The 18359-nt window shown below is 37.2% G+C and overlaps 1 protein-coding gene across 4 annotated transcripts; it reads right to left on the reverse strand.

The window, feature by feature from the left end:
- Positions 1 to 5001: 5001 nt before the first annotated feature.
- Positions 5002 to 18131, reverse strand: MTG2 (mitochondrial ribosome associated GTPase 2). Of its 4 annotated transcripts, XR_003568343.1 has the most exons (8): positions 17630 to 17987; positions 14610 to 14819; positions 11850 to 11997; positions 10781 to 10896; positions 9979 to 10197; positions 9531 to 9669; positions 7935 to 8456; positions 5002 to 7233 (listed from the first exon to the last, which is right to left on the reverse strand). XR_003568343.1 is itself a non-coding variant. In XM_027853097.1 (7 exons), exons 2-7 carry the CDS (start codon positions 14811 to 14813, stop codon positions 8062 to 8064), a joined length of 1221 nt encoding a protein of 406 aa, XP_027708898.1. In that variant the 5' UTR covers positions 14814 to 14819; positions 18080 to 18131; the 3' UTR covers positions 7922 to 8061. The 4 variants fall into 4 exon arrangements, 3 of the variants coding, with proteins under 3 accessions (XP_027708898.1, XP_027708908.1, XP_027708884.1); XM_027853097.1 differs by lacking the exons at positions 5002 to 7233; positions 17630 to 17987 and adding an exon at positions 18080 to 18131 and having other exon boundaries at positions 7922 to 8456; XM_027853107.1 differs by lacking the exon at positions 5002 to 7233 and having other exon boundaries at positions 7922 to 8456; positions 17899 to 18071.
- Between the last annotated feature and the right edge of the window lie 228 nt (positions 18132 to 18359).

Consider the following 18359-nt stretch of genomic DNA (forward strand, 5'->3'; position numbering starts at 1 on the left):
GAACTAGGTTACCTGCTATTGTCGTCTTGTCCTAGACAAGTGCTGGAAGAATGATTGGTAACTGCAGATCAATGGGACAAGTCCTCATTTTGGTCGCCATATCTAGATAGCTGGAACTCACTCCATTTATATGAGAGCAACAGACAGAAATAAAAAATCTACCCACACCACACCCAACCCTGCCAGGGCATAATGTTTCTTGATCTTTTGCTAGCAATACCAGACCAGTCAGGAAATAATTGACTCTGATTGGTTGTCCAAATCTGAACATCCTTTCCCCAGCTGATCACACTCAGAAGGGAAGAAATCTTATCATTTCTTTGGAAGCAATTACAACAACAAAAATCAAACAAATTCTTTAGTCCACAGAGATATTGAGAAAAATGGATCTCATCTAGATGCTTAACTGATACGTGAAAAAGAACCCAAACCATAGAATATTAGAATGGAAGGGGCTATGAAACACAGAAGATTAGTGCTAGAAAGGACCTTAAAGATCACTGAATCCACCATCCTCCCATTTGTAAATGAGAAGAGCAAGATCCAGAGAAGGACAGGGATTTGCTCAAAGATACATAGTTAGTAGCCAAGTACGGCTTTGAACCAAGTCTGATTCATTGCTCTATCAAATCAAGGTGCTTATTGACAAACCACTTACATCATACACAGTTTCACATCACATGCAGTTTTCAGTCTAGTTCAGAACCCCTTGGGGCAGAATTTCAAAGCTTGAATGGAACTTGGTGAGGTTATCTAGCTCATCCTGTGAACCCTTGCTCCAATTAGGGAAAGAAATGTTTATTGATGCATTCCATAACTTGACACATATTGACAAGTTTCTGTGACTTCACCTCTTGTTATTCATTGTGCCACTGGAAAATAATTCCCTAGTTGCTACTTTCATAAAGTCACAGAACCACAGAATATTGGAGCTGAAAGGGAGATCAACTAGTTTTCCCTTGCAATGCAGCTGCTGATTTGACTTAACTTTCTTTCTTCTGGAATTTGTGGATTCATGGTATTGTTCTGAAAATGAGTCAGTTGTTTTCTCTAAGTAACTATGAAAAAAATGTGATTTAGGTTAGTATTATCTTTATTTATGGAATTTGACAGTTTATATGTGTTAAAAAGATAATATTTGCTTCCCCTACCCTCCTACCCTCCAGCTCAGTTGATGTGGTCACAGGATAGAATTACAGATGATGAGGTATTAATGTGTTGACAAGGTGTTAACAGTTCCATTTAGGAAACATTAACATCTGTGTCTGAGTCATAAAGGAACAACATCATTGGATGAACAATAGCTGGCCATGCCTAAGATCACTCTTTAAAGATACACTCCAGGCATTTCAGGATCTAGGTATGAAGCAGATCTAGGTAGGAAGCAGTCAATAATCTAGGTAGATCCCAGCTTTTCATCTTATGGGAGAGAGGAGAGGATTTTCTCTCCTCATCTCTCCAGCCATAGTAAATTGTGTCAGAGCTATTTGCTCAGGAGACACTCAATTCAGCACTTTGAAAGTTCATAGATTCTGGACAGTCCAGACAGGAGTCATTAATCATGTACAGGCATACACTCTCCACACAGTCATAGAGAGAGGTAGGTAGAGAAAGCCAGATATAAATGCAAGAGAGCTGGCCGTGGACATTGAGAATTGAGTTTCAGAGAGGATTCCATGAGGAAAGAAAACATTAAGGCCTTAAATTCTAGAGTTATGAGTTATGTTGGCTATATGTGTTTCCTCTGTGTGCCTTCACTACCACTGTACTTTCAGTTTTGTGCCTACTTTTCCCATAAGTGCTGTATTTGTGAGATATTCTGTCTCAGGATTTTAGTGGGAATGTTTTGTAGCTACTATTCTTACTATGCCATCTTTTACTAAGAGCTAATTGTACCTACTGTTTGGCTGCTAATTTAAACTAGTAGGGGCTTACGCACCAATTATCTTGATGTTCCTGTCTCATATCAGCAAGGCACCACTTGTATGCCTACACTCCATTGGGAGGCTCTTTTCAGATGCCTCCAAACAATGGCTATACTCTATAATCTCATCTACTTGACTGGGTAACTCATCCAATTGACCAAGGACTCCTCTGATTAACTCACTCTTACATATACTTCAACATTTCAATGCAAAACTGAAACTAGGAATTCATGCACCTGTAGCAAATTTCATTAACTTAGGATGTGTGGAGTATGCATGGAAAATGGAGACCAAGTTATGAATATCCCTGTTATATGACTGGAGATTAGAGACAGAGGTCATAAGGAGTTGAGGAGGTTAAGGAATTTTGAGGCCAAGGCATTCAAAAGAACAGACCTAGGGAGTAGGAGTATGAGCCATGGGGAGGAAGGAAAGTTAACTGGAGGTGCATAGATGACAGCAATAAGGATCTGCAAGTAGAGAAGAAAGCTAGTTGTTGAACGATAGTGGCAAAGGGATAGTCTGGATATGGCAGTGAGAAACAATGAGTATGCCAATTCCTCTTCCTGTCTCTGTGTATCAGCAGATATGAACAGAGGAAACTATTGGAGAGGGTACCAAGAGATGTGATAATTCCAGGAGAAAGCTAGGTGTCAGTAAGAACCATAAGATGAAAGGAAACTGAGAGAAATGTATCTATCATTGATTGAGAGCTGGAAGGGACCTCTGAGCTCACCTAGCCCACTTCTCTTATTTAAAGATGAGGAAACAGGTCCAGAGCAGTGAAGTAACTTGTCTGGTATCACAACTAATAAATGATAGAGACAAGATTCAAAGTCAGGTCCTCCAGCTCTAAATATCTATTCCACCCAAAGAGAAGACTGTTGGGGAGAAAGGTCTAACAGTTACCAAATCCTAGAAGGGATGGCAACTCAAGCATGGAGAGTTGGTGCTGAGAGGAGTCAGGAGGAGGCAGAAAACATTGCCTGCAAAGAATCATGCTCCTGAGATACTGGCAGCTGTGGCACAGACCCAATCTATAAGCTAGTGCTGGCTATTTGTGATTTCATCAATGTAAGTATTCCAGTGGAATACTTTGAAAAGATCTCGACCTAACTATGACTTTAGAAACTGTGAGATTCTTATGTCCTTCCATATATTCTCATTTGCAGTTCTATCCAAAGTGCTGGAGACTGTCTTCTAGGTGTTTTAACATTCCATGCATACCATTGCAACCTTGGAAAAATTCATGTAATCCCTTGATACATGACCAGCCAATCTTTTCTGGTCATAATTCTTTGATACCTTTTCCCTACTTGTACATGTTCTCATTGGTATTAGGTTGTTACTGTTGTTGTTTGTCCTTCATTCTCAAAGAGGACCATGATATCTGGAAGATGATGCCATGACTTGCAAGTGAATTGGATTTAAGTGAGAGGGCTCTGCAAGGTCACCATTCTCACTTTTTTCCTCTAGAGCCATCTGGGTCTAATGGCAAGACTTTTGATTCTTTGAAGACCGTGGTATTCCATGACTTGGTGCCACATTAGTGTTTAAAACATGGATTTTCTGTGTTAAGAAGTACAGTAGCTGGGGATTGTTGAAAGGGCTGCACAATTTGCCAAATGTCATCTGGTCTATTGCCTTTCCCCTGTTCAATTCTAGTCCCAGTTCATTGTCCATCTGCAGTACCTACCCAAGATGTGCCGATAAATTAAGAGGCTGCCCATCCAAGAATATATCACAGTCTGGGCAATAGGCATTCTTTATCCACTTGATTTTTACTCCATGAATTATGAGGCTGGTCTCCATTGGACAGCTGTGACCTTTTTTGAGGCCTCCTGGGGCTTGAATCAATCAGCATATACTACTTGAAAAAGAGAACCATTCCTTTGAACTCCATACAAGACATCCTCCATGATTTTGTATGTTATGATCATACAAAAGTCCTTGATAATTGCAATTAGAGATAAGATTATCTAATAATCCTTTCTTGCCCCTTTGCTACCTTTTATTTAACCTATGCTAAATGGGTTTGGTCACAAAATGGTTTGGTTCCTTTCTGTCAAGTTATAAAATTAAGTTCGGTAATATGCTGAAAGAATAGGCTTGGAAACAGCAGTGGGGCAGACACAATGACGTCATATGCCTTTAGGATAAATGAAAGCTCAAAAAATCAGATCAAGGAGAGAAAATGGGGAAACATAAAATGAGAAGTGTGTTGGCGTTAGCTGTACTGGAAGACAATAGCATGGTTGTTGCAAGGAGATTGACATATAAGTATCAGCTTTGAATTGGGATGAGAGGAAGTACATGGATACCAATATGTAGCGAAGTATTTAACTCTGTACTCTAATTAAAAAGACCTTACAGGGCCAAAGTTTTGATAACAGCCTATCGTAGATAGGAATAAGATCAGTGTTGGGAAAAAGCTTTATCATTTCATTTTACTTGGAAGACTTTTTTATCTATGTCATTATTATGGTACATTTGAAGAAGTTAAGGCTAATATCTTTGTTCTCCAAATTATTTGGCAATTTAGAATAACACAGTAGAATAATGATTTTCAGAAATAATCTTGAATGTCTTCCATCTACTGAGGAATTCAAATTCGTTGGCTGGTTTTCAAAGTGCTTTATTGTGATTTAGCACCATTCTGCTTTCCTATGTCCATTTCATATTGTTCCTCTCCATATACTCTACCCTTCTAGTCAAACTGGACTGCTTGCTATCCATCACACACCTTCCATCCTTTTCTACCTATGCCACTGGTGTTCATGATATTCCTACTCCTTATTCTTCCCTTACCTTTTGCTTTCTGAAATCTTAGTCATCCTTTAAAGCCTAATTCAAAGATCATCTTCTCCATGGCCTTCCTTGATTCCCTTACTAAGGAACTAATCTTCCCACAAACATTTTCCGCATGTCAAATTCCCCCACCTCTTAACTGCAATATCTGAGAGCAGAGATCTTATCATATCTCAACTTTGTAGCTTTCCTAATTGCTAGCACAAGGGTCTGCATATAGGACACAGTTAGTAAATGTTTAATTTTATTAAAGAATTGATTTATTAGACATAAGTGAAAGTGTAGAGTGGTCCATGCCTATTTTTCTTAGGTTCTCCCTCCCCCAAGTCTAAAATCTAAAAAGTAACATGGGTCTTACTGACAGGTATTGGAAGTTAAGGAATCCTGGTTGGAAGGAAACTGCCTAGCTAAGGCTTGCCTTGAAGGCTTTACTGAACACCACAACTGATTTCTGTGAACCTGGGAGCTTTTCAGGAATACATACAATGAAAGTGTATGTCAACATATGTAGAGAACTGCATTGTCCTAATATTTGTGGAGAAAAAAAACCATTTATTTTTAAAAAAAAGAGGAAGTTGATTTCATGAGAAAACAGATTTCAGCTTTAGGTTTCTAAACAAGGGTGGCACATAGAGAAAAGCAATTTTTAAAATTATGAAAAATGATGCAGTGATGCAGAAGTTTCATAAGTAAATAAGATTGTCTGGAATTTTCCATACTACAGTAAAGCACGAATTTCTGACTCCTCTGAATGAAGAACAATGTTGAAGCACAATGTAATTGCTCCTATAAACTATGCATTTGACCACAGTACGTAAAGTGGCTTCTGGAAATTGCTGCTTTATTCAGCCACTGCCACTGCTACTGACACTCTTTTAAAAATGTCCAACCATTGCTTTGATGTGTGACTATTAAATGCAAAATCATTTTGTAGAATCATAGAAAGGTATGTACCTCTTCTAAGTGCGGCATGTTTGTGTCCATTGTCAGAAGAAGGAAGAAAAAGTCATTTTTCATCACTAAGTCTAATCGTTAGAGAGTATGAGTTAACAGGAAAACCATTTGAAGTCACTGTCTATAGTTAGAAGAAACTAAGTGAAATTTCATCAAAGGATAATTGGAAAATTATATAACAAAATCCAAAGCATATCAAATGAATCTGGAATAGACCAACACATTTTTTGGGGGAATAAACCAGATATTTTAAACAATGGGAGGTAAAGTCACATTCATTCAGGAGGGAGGAAAGAGAGACACAGTTATCCTGGCTGGCTCTATTTTTCTTCCCAAATTGCAAATGCAGGCCTGGGCCCTATTCTGTAAAGATGAAAGGCTAATGTTAATTAACATAAGCTCATATTTTATTTTACTCTAAGAAAATCCTTTGTGGTACCTAGGAAGAGAAAGTAAATGGATATAAAAACCCTTCTCTAGCTTCTAAAACAGAGAAACCTTTGAAATTATAAGGCATTAAAATAAAACTCCAAGACTTTCCCTAGTCATAGATGGATGGAGCTACATCAAAAACAAAATCATTTCTGGAGACTCTTGAAGCTAGCTTATCATTCAAAGCAAGTTTAACAGTAAGTATGTACAAAATAAAATTAATCCAAACATCTAGACAGTTGTTATTTCCTTAACCATCAGGGATCCCATTTCATCAAATTGCAACCCCTTTACACTTTTAAAAACATATATTTCCCTTACTCTACAATGTGCTTTAATTCCCAAAATAACCATATCCTATTCCTTTCCCTCACAAATTCCCATCAGCTCCTGCTTTTTGTTCCTTTGCCCCCAATCTCATGGCTTTACAAACTTCTCTGGAAGTCTCCACACATTTGAGTGTGGCTTCCATTTAAGGAAAAAGTGGCCAATTATATTTTATTAGACAACTAGGTTGAAGATAAGTAGATGAGAATGATGACTTGTTGCTACAACAATTAGCAACTTGTTGTCACTAAAAATTATGAGCGGGCTTGATTCATAGTAAAATGTTTGGGAGCTAATTTATCTGTAGATATATAGTAATTAAACCACACAAACACTAAAGAGTAATTTTTTAGATAAAATTTGCCTTAACATGGTATTATATAAGTGAAAGATTCTCTCAGCTATCATTAATAATCGACTTTGGGTCATCACCTACGAGGAAATTATAGTTTTCTGCTCTAGTTAGGATTAAGCAGACTTTGGCAAGCTATCCCTCAAAAGTGTAACTAAGATCTTTCAAAATTTCCAGCAAAACATTTATGAATAGGAATGCATTCTTCACATACAAAGAAAATCATATTAGCCTTCTTACTTTGTCATATTCATATTATGAAAATGAAGTCAGAAATTATATTGTCCAGTGTCACGTTAACTAATTAATACTCCTCTTGAAGTATATAAGTTCTGAGTCACAAGGCAACATTTTCTCAGGATGCTTGATGTATTCATTTCATAAAGTACATTCCATGATTCTTTTTCAGAGTTCAGCTCAACAGGATACAGCAGTCTGTTTGGCAAACAGATAGGAATGGACTGGTTTACAAAATTTTTCAGTAGTTTCAATTATAAAAAAATCATCCTGCATTTATACTCTTTGCATTAAATTACATCAGAACAGAGATGTATGCAAAAGTGCTCCTGATCCCTACCACTCCAGTAGGACATGTAGAATATTTTGTTGATAATTTTTAAGATCTATAAAATCTGATGCTTCTTAATTTGACACTGAAAGTAAGCCAGCTAACTGGGCAAAGGTTATTCCAATGGCTACTATTGTGATCAACTACTGAAATAGAAAAAAAAATTAAACCAGGAGTATGTACATTTTAAACTCACTAGTGAGTATATGCACTCTCAAGCAGCATTTTATAACATCAATCAGCAATGTGTCTCCTCTTGCTAATTACAGCTGTTAATTAACACAAATGAGTCCAATCTCAGCAAATTAACAAACAAGGCTGACTGATGCATTAAGCATTGGTAAGCAGGCTGGGTGTCAGGTGGCAGGGCAATATGCTGTCACACAAGGAAATCTAGTGCAGATTCGGCACTTCCTAGGCCAGAAGGTATAAGGATCATTAGAGGATCATGTGCCACTTGAGAATAAGCCCCTGCCTGATCAGTGAAGGGTAACAACCTACTAAATTAAATGATTTATAAACTACTTTCTCTTACACAAAGATCACACATACACAACAAATTAATTACATTTTATTGATGCAGTAGTCCTCACTTTCACTGCCCTTGATGTTCTCACCCTTATTCCCACTTTCAACTTTCCAACAGTTTTAGGATTTTTTTCCTTCAATGATCAATGCTTTGTTAGCTTCAATCACTACCAATTCAGTGGCTCCCGTCCCTGTTTGCCCTCAGTCTCTACATAATCATCATACAACTCTTTCAAATGCAACAGCAATTCCTCTAGGTTCTCTCCAGTCAATGCTGACAAGGGGATGACCTTTTGTTCTAATCGAGCCTGAAGTTGGGGAAAATTGACTTTAGATTGAGGAAGGTCAATCTTATTTCCAATGATTGCATGCGGTCGCTCTGACAAGCCTTCTTCATATTTCTCTAGTTCATATTTTAAATCCTCAAGCTGAGTCCACGGTTCTGCTATCGAGAGATCCACCACAAATAACAGAAAGCGGCATCGCTCGATGTGTCTCAGAAAAGCAAAACCTAAGCCTCTGTTTTGATGAGCTCCTCTTATTATACCAGGAATGTCAGCTACTACAATAAAAAAAAAACAAAAAGAGCAAAAAAGCATGATCAGCGAACACCATATGTGATTAAGATCGCCTCCAGTTCATCTGTGCAAACTTTTTGGTTGAGTGAAAACATGATCATATACAGGAATTCTGGTGGTCAAAAATGCTGGGTTTTGTTATGATTTTCTCATCCAACTCACTACTTGAACTTGAATAGGTTCCTTTAAAACCTCAATATTTCAGTTGGTCCGTGTCTATGGAGGTACATCTGATTTACTTTTCTGAAAAATGCTTTGAAATATTTGGGCAAGAAAAATATGAAAATGTATTTCTACCTGCTTCTTTGTAGTAATGAGGAACAAAAAGTGTGGAACACTGTATATGATATCAGGCTTTTCCAATATGTTGGTTAGTTTTAATGAACTCTTTTTTATTCTTTATTATGAGGGATGACTCACTGTGAGGGGAGGGAAATATTGGGAGATGTAGATAATCTAAACACAAAAGATAAAAATTTATTTAAAAAAATTTGGGAGGCAACATATATTGGGCCAAAATATCAAGTGATAACTTGACAAATTCTAGTCTGCAAAATTATTCAAGAGAAAAATAGCTTTCTGTATGCCATAAATAACTTAGGAATTATTGCAAAGCACTTTGGAAATACAAAGAGCTACTCAAATAACACTACCAGCAGGCTTACTGGTAATTTTAACAAGTACATCATCTCCTAAAATAAATTTTTTTTCCCTCTTAAATGGCACAGAAAAAGTTTTTTAAATCACATGTGGTCCACATGACTGATATTGCTATGAAAAACACAGCACAAAGAATAAAAGTAGTAGAAATAATTTCCTCATCACTGAAATTTAAACAAAAATTTTCTTAACAGTAAGGTGACAGGATAATGATGAAAAATCACTCCCCCTAAAATCTATAATGATGGCATTATTAGAACATTTTGAGCAAAAAACATTTTTTTTAACATTTTAAATAGGAAGCTAAATTCAATTAAATCTAACCAGATATCACACCCACATTTTCCTCAATTATTTTAAAAATCATCCTAATCTCAAGTGTGTGTTAGAAAACTTACCTGCCACTTGTTCGTAGCCTTCATAGTGAACGATACCTACATGGGGATTTAAAGTAGTAAATGGATAAGAAGCCACAGCAGGTTTTGCATTGGAAATTGCTCTAAGAAGTGATGATTTTCCAGCATTGGGGAATCCCACCTAGAAGAAAAATGTTTAAATAGTCACGATTCTATGAAAATTTCTTTACACTTTTAAATTACCAAAACTAATCAGGATCCAAAGAATCTCTAAATGGAAACTAATTTTGATGGATTGACATGTACTAATACTAAACTCAACAACACAATGGCTGAAAAATAAAGGAATCTCAATTTCTTATTATTTCTTGAAAATTAATAAGTCCTTATGAATGCATTTCTCTAATATGTTGTTTTTAAAATGTTTTTCGCCCCCAGTAAAGGAAACAGTGAACTTGAAACAAAAGAAGATGAAGGAATTGATACATACCATTCCTGCATGAGCCATAGTCTTCAGTTCCAAATACAGTACTCTTTCTTGACCCCGTTGACCAGGGGTACAAGTCAGTGGAGCTCGATTGTCATTAGTCAAAAAAAAACGATTTCCTTTTCCTCCAGCTCCCCCCAAAGCTGCAATATATTCATCACCTGGCTGAGAAAGATCAGCTACAATTTCATTTTCCTCTTTAACCAAAGTGCCTGGGGGAACCTTAAAAATAAAGAAGATTCATAGATCTATTATCCTTTATACAACCATTGTGGATTTATTCTGAATTTAGTCTCTAGGCAAAGAATCAAATAATCACAAAGCCAAAAAAGGACAAAACTTTTACGCTTATTAATCAGGTTCTGCAATGCTTTTGTTAAAGGTTCACTGTGCTCTGCACTGCAGTTATAAAGTATATTGAAAACACAGTACTTATTCTCAAAAACACTGAGAGAAAAGAGAAGTGTACTATCACACACAAAAAAAGCCATAATACACTCAAATTAAATTTGTTTCTTAATGTCCAGAGACTATTATTGATGGTTCAATATGAATGTGAAGAGAAACAAATTGGGGGTGGGGGGGAAGTTTTGTTTTGTTTTGTTTTGTTGTTAAAGAGAAAAGCCTCCTTTCAGCATTGAACTTTTCTTTTCTGGCCTGAATAGAAGGTACATTTTTGCCTTTTTTTGTCCCAAGACTTCATGTATAAAATCCAAGTTAAGCTAGGAAACTATAGGAATCTAAAGACATTATGTTGAGCTATACTATGTTTGATAAGGCAACAACAAAAAAAAATACAACTTACTCTAATGTAAAGGCAATCTCCGTTACGCCCATAACAGTTTTTGCTTCCACCAGGCTCTCCATCAAACCCCCGATACACTGAAAGGACTGAAGATAATGATCGGACGTGCTTGTCAACTAAAAATTAAACCAAGGATTATTAAATTATTTCAGACTTGATTTTTAAAAATAAAGAGGTTCTATGAATTTTCTGTGGTCCAAACAAAAACAAAACAGAACAAAAACTGCATCTAGATACTGTTTGTCCTTCCTCCTTGAAGAGGACCATGATATCAGGGATGTGATGCCATGACTTGCAAGTGAATTGGATTACAGTGAGGGAGGGCTGTGAAAAGTCACTAGCCTCACTTTCTCCTCTGGAGCCATCTGTGTCCAGTGGCCAGATATGGATCAGGACAACTGGAGATGGCCTAGAAAGCAGTAGAGGATCTTAGCCTTTTCAAGCTAAGGTCTTTAACAGGTCTCACTTTGGCTGAGGCAGTGCCCACTCAGTGATTAAGGCTTCTAAAAAAATGAGGCAAAGAATGGCCTCTTTAAAAGAAAAAAATAGATCTGAGAGAGGAAGACCTTCAGAGTTTCTGGCCAAAACAGAAATAATTGTTATTTATATTCATTCTGAGCCAATCAGGGCCCAAACACTGGCCAAGTAAGGCTTGTCCTGGGACCAGAGTGATTTGGGGTTAAGGCTGGTCTTTAGGAGAAAAAAAAAAAAAAAAAAAAAAAAAATTTCAGAGATTAAAATTTACAATCCCTTTGGGCAGAGTACTGGCAGGTGCTCTTGATAAATGGAGTGATGCACAACATACATAAATCTTCTCTAAGTATACATCTACCAGAAGTTGTTAAATTAACAATGTGACTTAAGAAAAAAAAACTTCTCTTCATTTTCTTCCAGATAACCTATGAAAACAGTTTTTCTTTGCAGTTTTAAAGTACGAAGGTATATATTGATTTAATAAAATATGTCCACCAAATTATTTATAAAATTCAAATTTGTCTTTGGAGAAAGAAGTAGCTTTTAACTCTTTATAGAAACAAGAAATCCTTCCCAACAAGAAAGAGTAATTTACCTTTCAGAATAACATGGCCACCATCTCCACCATCTCCTCCATCAGGTCCACCATATTCTTTTCTGGGCTCACTATGAAAACAACTCATCCCATTGCCTCCATTGCCTCCAGTCACAAACACTCTTCGATGATCCACAAAATACCGTTTCTACAAAGCAAAGGTCATTTTCCACTACTAGTACATTTTTAATCTTTCAACAAACTTATTATATATGTATGTATGTATATAGCTATAGATAGGACATTTACCCTTCCTCCTTATAAACACTTCAATACTTCAACAGATCCCATCCATTCTACAGATCACAAACCCATCAATACCTTTTGATCCTATAAAATTCATGTATATATCTTTCCATAGATCTTCTAGTTCTTTATGTTTTGTGGACAGCAGTGAAGCACTTACCCATTTCATATCCCTCATTCTGTTCATATAATAAAGCTACTTCCTTTTCACTCATACATTTCTATGTTTTTTAAAAGTTCATACTATTAATACTACTAATCACTCATAATTCCAATTTTAAGGTACCACAGGATCAAGAGCTGCAAGGGATGTCATTGGCCAGTGAGTCAAAACTCCCTCACTGAAAGATAAAGAAACAGAAAGCGCAAGAGAAGTTTGACTTGTCCAAGGTCACATAGATAGCAAGTGGCACACTCAGAATTCAGATCCAGATCCTTTTATTCCAAATCCAGCCTCTTTTGCTGCAACCACTCTACTGTCAGAAGACATTGGTTTCAAAAGGCAAATTTAAATAAATAACCCACATTACAAATAAAATATTTTAATGAGTACTTAGTTTTTTAATAAAGTCCTCCTCTGTAGTATAGAAGTGATTTTGGGTTCTCAAAGAGTATGCCAAATTTTGGTAGGTCTTAAGCTTTGAGAATATGTGACTGACTGTGTGTCTATCTGTGTATAACCTAACTAAATATAGAGAAGCTCATCACTAGAATGCTGATTACCAAGTAAGGATTAGGGTTAGTTTGTTTGGGTGGGGGGAAGGAGGAGAGAGAGGTTAAGCCATAGCAACTTATGAAAATCATCTAACTGGGGAGTTCTTGAAGTGTTGAAGTATTCAATCCTTAATACATATTTTAAAAACAAACTCAAGATATCTAACCTAAAAAAAAAAAAACTACTCCCTAAACTTTTAAAAATAAAACCTCTTGCTAGATTATTCATTGAGGCAGTCTAGTATAGTGGAAAAAAAGCATTGCTTTTAAAGTTGAGAGACCTGGTTTTGAATCCAAATTCTAATGCTTACTAGCTGTGTGACTATGGGGCAAGTCATGTTACCTCTTGGGTCCTCAGTTTCCTTATGTGTAAAATGGAGATAATACTTGCACTATCTCAGAGGATTTTGTGAGAAAACTGCCTTACAAACTATAAAGTAATATATAAATGTGCCATTGTTATTTATTTAGGAACACAATCTTGGAAGAACAGCTCTCTACAAAGATAACAAAATTATGGTTCAAAAATGAAACAGACAAAAGACAAAAAGAGTGAGATAAATTTCTCCTAATATAAGTCACCCTTTCCCATAAGCAGAAGTGATATTTTGAGAACAGTATACTTTCTGACTGGAAAATCAGATTTTTAAAAAATGTAGTGATATATTAAAACTTATTTTCTAGTAATGACTTTTTCTGGAAAAGGAGATTGAGTGAGGAACAGCTATCTAACCATTTAGAACAAATGAAGGTGATATTTAGTTTTTGTTAGGATTTAAGGACAATATCACAATAAAATGTGGTCATGAGCTCCCCAATACCAACTTTTATGGACACAAACTCTGTCATACATCTATGTTTAAAAATGTTTAAGAGTTTAAAAAAAATTAGATTTCAGATCAACTCCTGTCTTTGAGCTAAAAAAAAAACAAAACTGGCCTTATACAGTGTGCACATAATAATAATTTGCTGCAAATCTTGACCATCATAAAAATCCTCCCCGTAATACATTGAAGGCCTCTTCATCATGTATTCAACTTTTTTCACAAATGGAATTTTTTTTAAAAAGCCTTTTAAATTTCTTTGGCACCACCACATGGAAAAACTGTGAATTACTGCCACAAGAATCAAGATATTTTCAGTGCAGTCAACATTGATTAATAATTTGTTCAGAAAAAGAAATTAACTGGCTAGCAGTATGTATATACAGATTATATAATTTCCTCCATAATAAATCAGATTTAAAATGCAGATGTGGCAAACATGTGGGAACCATGCAGAAATTCAGCTAGATTTTGGTTCAAATGGATATTAAATACGTTATTTTCATATACAATATGGTTGTCCTAATAATTTTAATCTACAATCTCCCCAGTTAGCAGAAAACAAAAATATAAGGAAACTTCTTGTTAATTTCAGTCAATGATTAGTTCATATCCCAAAAGATTTAAGAATTAGAGAACCACGAAAAATAAATGTGCTTGGTATTTTTTTAAAGAGAGGAATGCATATGACCATATTCAGTGAGTGTACAGATGTTCTTTTTTATTATTTTCCAAAGATTCTCTATAAAATCAATTATTTTCATTAGTTTCAAAAATATATTCCCCGATTAACTGTGACCACATTACGATAATTAGGATCAAGAAAAACCAAACAATGAGGAAAAATTCTCCTCCAAACAGCAGCTCTTATCTTCTACAATGAAAGCTAATGGCAGCATTAAATATCAAGCATAAAAATGGTATTCAATACAATACACTTTGGAAAGAGGTTATGAATTTTGTGTTCAGTTCTTACCAGCTTTTTCTCAGAAAGGTTTCTTTTCTGTTTAGGTTCCTGATGATTTGAACATTGTGCACAGCTAAGGAAAAGAGGCCTTGGAGAAGTTTGTTGCTGAAATAGGTAGCAAGGATCAAGAAGAGTGTCTGCAGCTGGAATCCAGGGCCACTTCCCTTCCAATATAGCTCTTGTTAGTGTGGGAACAAGCCTTGAAGGTAGCATGCTCACCTAAATGAGTTAATTTCATAAGCCAAATCTTTAGTTTGTCATGGGATTCAGACATCCAAATAGTAAACCCCAAAATATAAAGATCGACACAAATTTATGGCATCTTAAATTAATCCCTTCCAACTCTGAAATTTTTTAATGTACAAAACTTGTACTGAACCTGTTTAAATGAAATCAGAGATATTTATAAAACTAAGCTAGGACATCAAATTATCTGTCCGTGGGTTCCTCATTTAATATCCAGAGTTTAAAATATATAGAATTTTAGAACTAAAGGAACCTCAGAGATCATTTGGTCTCCTCCTTTCTCAATATCCCGGAAAATTTACAGATGAGGAAAAAAAAGGCCCAGATGTGAAGTGGTTTGTCTAAGGTCACACTGTCAGTTAATGATAGATCTGGGACTAGAATTAGTCTCCTGCTTCCCAGCCACTCTGGCCATACTGTTTCCTAGTCAAAGTGCATTCCTGACTTTTTTTGTTGTTGCTGAATTATTTCAGTCGCGTCCGACTCTCCTTGACCCTATTTGGGTTTTTTTTGGCGGGGGGCAAGATATTGAAACAGTTTGCCATTTCTTTCTCCAGCTCATTTTACAGATGAAAAACTGAGGCAAACAGGGTTAAGTGACTTGTCCAGGGTCACAAAGATAGTTAAGTGTTTATGGACAGATTTGAACTTAGGTCCTCCTGACTCCAAGGCTGGCTCTCTATCCACTGTACCACCTAGCTTCCCTTCATTCCTGACCTTACTTTTCTTATAGTAATTCTAAACAACAACAACATACATGATACATAGAATTTAATAGTCTGAAAGGATTTCAGAAGTCATCTAGTTCAAACCATACTTCAACAGAAATCCTGTCTACTATATTCTACAAGTGGTATTATGGCTGCCACTTGAAGACATCCAAGGATGGGGAATTCACCATATCCCAATACTTTCTTGATTAGATAGCTCTAATAATTATTAGGAATTCTTCCATTACACTGAATCAAAATCTGCATCTCTGGAGCTTACTATTCCTAGTTCTGCCCTTTGAAGTCATGCCAAAAACAAAACAACCCAATTCCTTTGCCACACAACAATCCTTCAAAAACCAAAAGACAATGATTAAGTCCCTCTAAGTCTTCTCTGCTCCACGCTAAATACTTCTAGTTTCTTCAACCTGTCCTCTTATGGTATGATTTTTTTTTTTTGTAATCTCACCATCATATCTAGAATGAGAAAGGACCTAAGAGGTCACAACCCTTATTTTAAAGATGAGAAAACTGAGCCCTAGGTATTAAATGACTCTCCCAAGGTCACACAGGTAGTAAGCATCACAGGCAGGATTTAAACTCAAATTTCCAAACTCCAAAGCTCTTTCCACTGTATCACATAGCCATCCTTATTGCCTTCCTCTGGATATGCTCTAGCATAGTTTGTCAATTTCCCTACTCAAATGTGGTACCCAATACTGAACACAATACTAAGGACTATCACATCCCTGATTCTGGATACTATGTTTCTGTGAATGCAGCCTCAGATCACATTAGTTTTTTTTTTCAGTTGTTTATCACTGCTGACTCAAAATGAACCAAAAATCCACTAAAAACTTATAAACTGCTACCTGCCCATGCCCCACCCCCATCCTGTATTTGCATATTTTTTTAAACAGAGAAGAATTTGAATATCCTTATTAAATTGGATCTTATAAAATTCAGCCTACTGGTCTAATTTATCAAAATCTTTCTGAACCCACCACTAGCTAACCCTGGAATTAGACTAACTTATATCTTCAGCTAAGTTACTGATATTTCAAAACTAATGGCAAAGACTATTCCCTCACACACATGGATACTGAATATGTAAAAGTTGCCCAGTTTAAGGAATCACTAACATATTTTTAGTTACTTTTAATCATACATTTATCCCTTCTCAATCTTCACAGGCAACTGTCTTTATTTGCAGATGCTAGTTATACATTGTTTCAAAGAAAAGTATACAGAAACAGCTGTTGGATCTGGGCACTCAGGAAGCTACCAATACTCTATACTTTATAAATTAAAAGATTAAGAAATAAAAATTTTGGAGGCTCCTGAATATAACCAAATTTCTAAGTAAAAGCAAGAAATGTAGAACGTGGAGGTGGGGGCATGTGAGAAAGGACAGTAGAATAAAGCACACTGGAATAGGCACCAGAAGACTTGGGTTCTCTGACACCCTTTTTGGTCCTGAGAAAGAATTAGATTTTAAGGCTCCTTGAAGCTATCTGAATCAAATCCCACTTTTTCTAAGAAGCCTTTCCTGGTCTCATTCTCCCTCCCCACCTCCTGGTGACTCTTTCACACCGAATATATCTAATGTACATAGATGTTTGCATTTTTTTGTCTCCCATTATGATGGGAGCTCTTTGAAAGCAGAGATCTTGATTTTTGTGCCTTTCTGTATCTCCCCAGGGCTTAGCACTGTGCCAGGAACAGTTAAGTGCTTAATAAATGCTTGACTGCCCAAAGCAAAATCAAAGAAGCTACTAAAACATTTGAATTCATTGGTTTGCTCTTTATAAAGCAAGTTTTATACCTTTATAGAGCACTTAAAGTGCTGAGGACTCTACCTGAGGACACAGCATCAGTAGCTTCCTGAATTGTAATCCCATTCAAAACACGTGCTCATATGTTAAAAAGGGCGCTGGACTGAGTCAGATAAACGTTATAGTCCCAGCTGTATGACCCTGAAAATAATTTCTCTGGGCCTCAGTTTCTCTATTTGAAGAACTCTAAGGTCCCCTCCAGCTCTGAAACTCCGACTTTAGGAATAATGATGCTTACCCTGCCCATCTTCCAGGGTAGGTGCCTCTCCACATGCCTCCCCCAAACTTGGAAGACAGGTAACCCTCATAGGATTTCAAAGCACTTTCTTTCCCTCATCTTCCCTGACCACGTCCGATTTGCTTACGCCGCGAGCTGACATCCCCAGCTAGCCTGCGATGTGTGTGGGGGCCGCCTGTGCCTTACTCCCTTTGGATACCCCCTCAATGGCCGGCACAAGGCCCTGCCCCAAGTGGGGCTCCGGGAAGAAATGACTCCCTCATGCTGACCTTTCCCGCCGCCAAAGGCCGGGGGCCAGGGCCGCTCCTCCAAGGACTCCAGCCTAGCCCTGCCTTTTTTGGGGGGAGGGAGGGAACAGCGGCCTCGCTGCACGCTGGGGTTCTCCCTCCCCCACCCAGCAACAACTTCCCTCCCAAAGGGTTCCTCGCTTCCCAGCAGAAAAACGCTTACTTCGCTTCGGGGGCAACTTCCGGTCCTACTTCCGGCTTCCCTCAGCCACGGGCCCCGCCCCCCTCTGGTCTTTCCGCAAATTCCACAGCCCCGCCCTCCAGCCCCCGGGCTCCTGCCCATTCGGCCTCGCCTAAACACCGTTCCCAATGCGCATGCTCGGAATCCGGTTCGGGCTGTTGCTTCCCCTTTTTTCCTCTCACTTGTTTTCGGTGGTGCCCTGACTCCATCCGGCGTGTGTGTGTGTGTGTGTGTGTGTGTGTGTGTGTGTGTGTGTGTGTGT

The sequence above is a fragment of the Vombatus ursinus genome, unplaced genomic scaffold (assembly GCF_900497805.2).
Source record: "Vombatus ursinus unplaced genomic scaffold, bare-nosed wombat genome assembly UNPS02000580.1, whole genome shotgun sequence".
NCBI classification, from domain to species: domain Eukaryota; kingdom Metazoa; phylum Chordata; class Mammalia; order Diprotodontia; family Vombatidae; genus Vombatus; species Vombatus ursinus.

What these genes read in the sequence shown, in the direction of transcription:
- MTG2 (XM_027853083.1), bottom strand. An exon ending in ACCTTTCTGAGAAAAAGCTG is followed by an intron (nt 11,998 to 14,609) that starts GTAAGAACTGAA and finishes TTTGCTTTGTAG; the next exon opens with AAACGGTATTTTGTGGATCA. An exon ending in GAGATTGCCTTTACATTAGA is followed by an intron (nt 10,198 to 10,780) that starts GTAAGTTGTATT and finishes TTTATTTTTAAG; the next exon opens with GTTCCCCCAGGCACTTTGGT.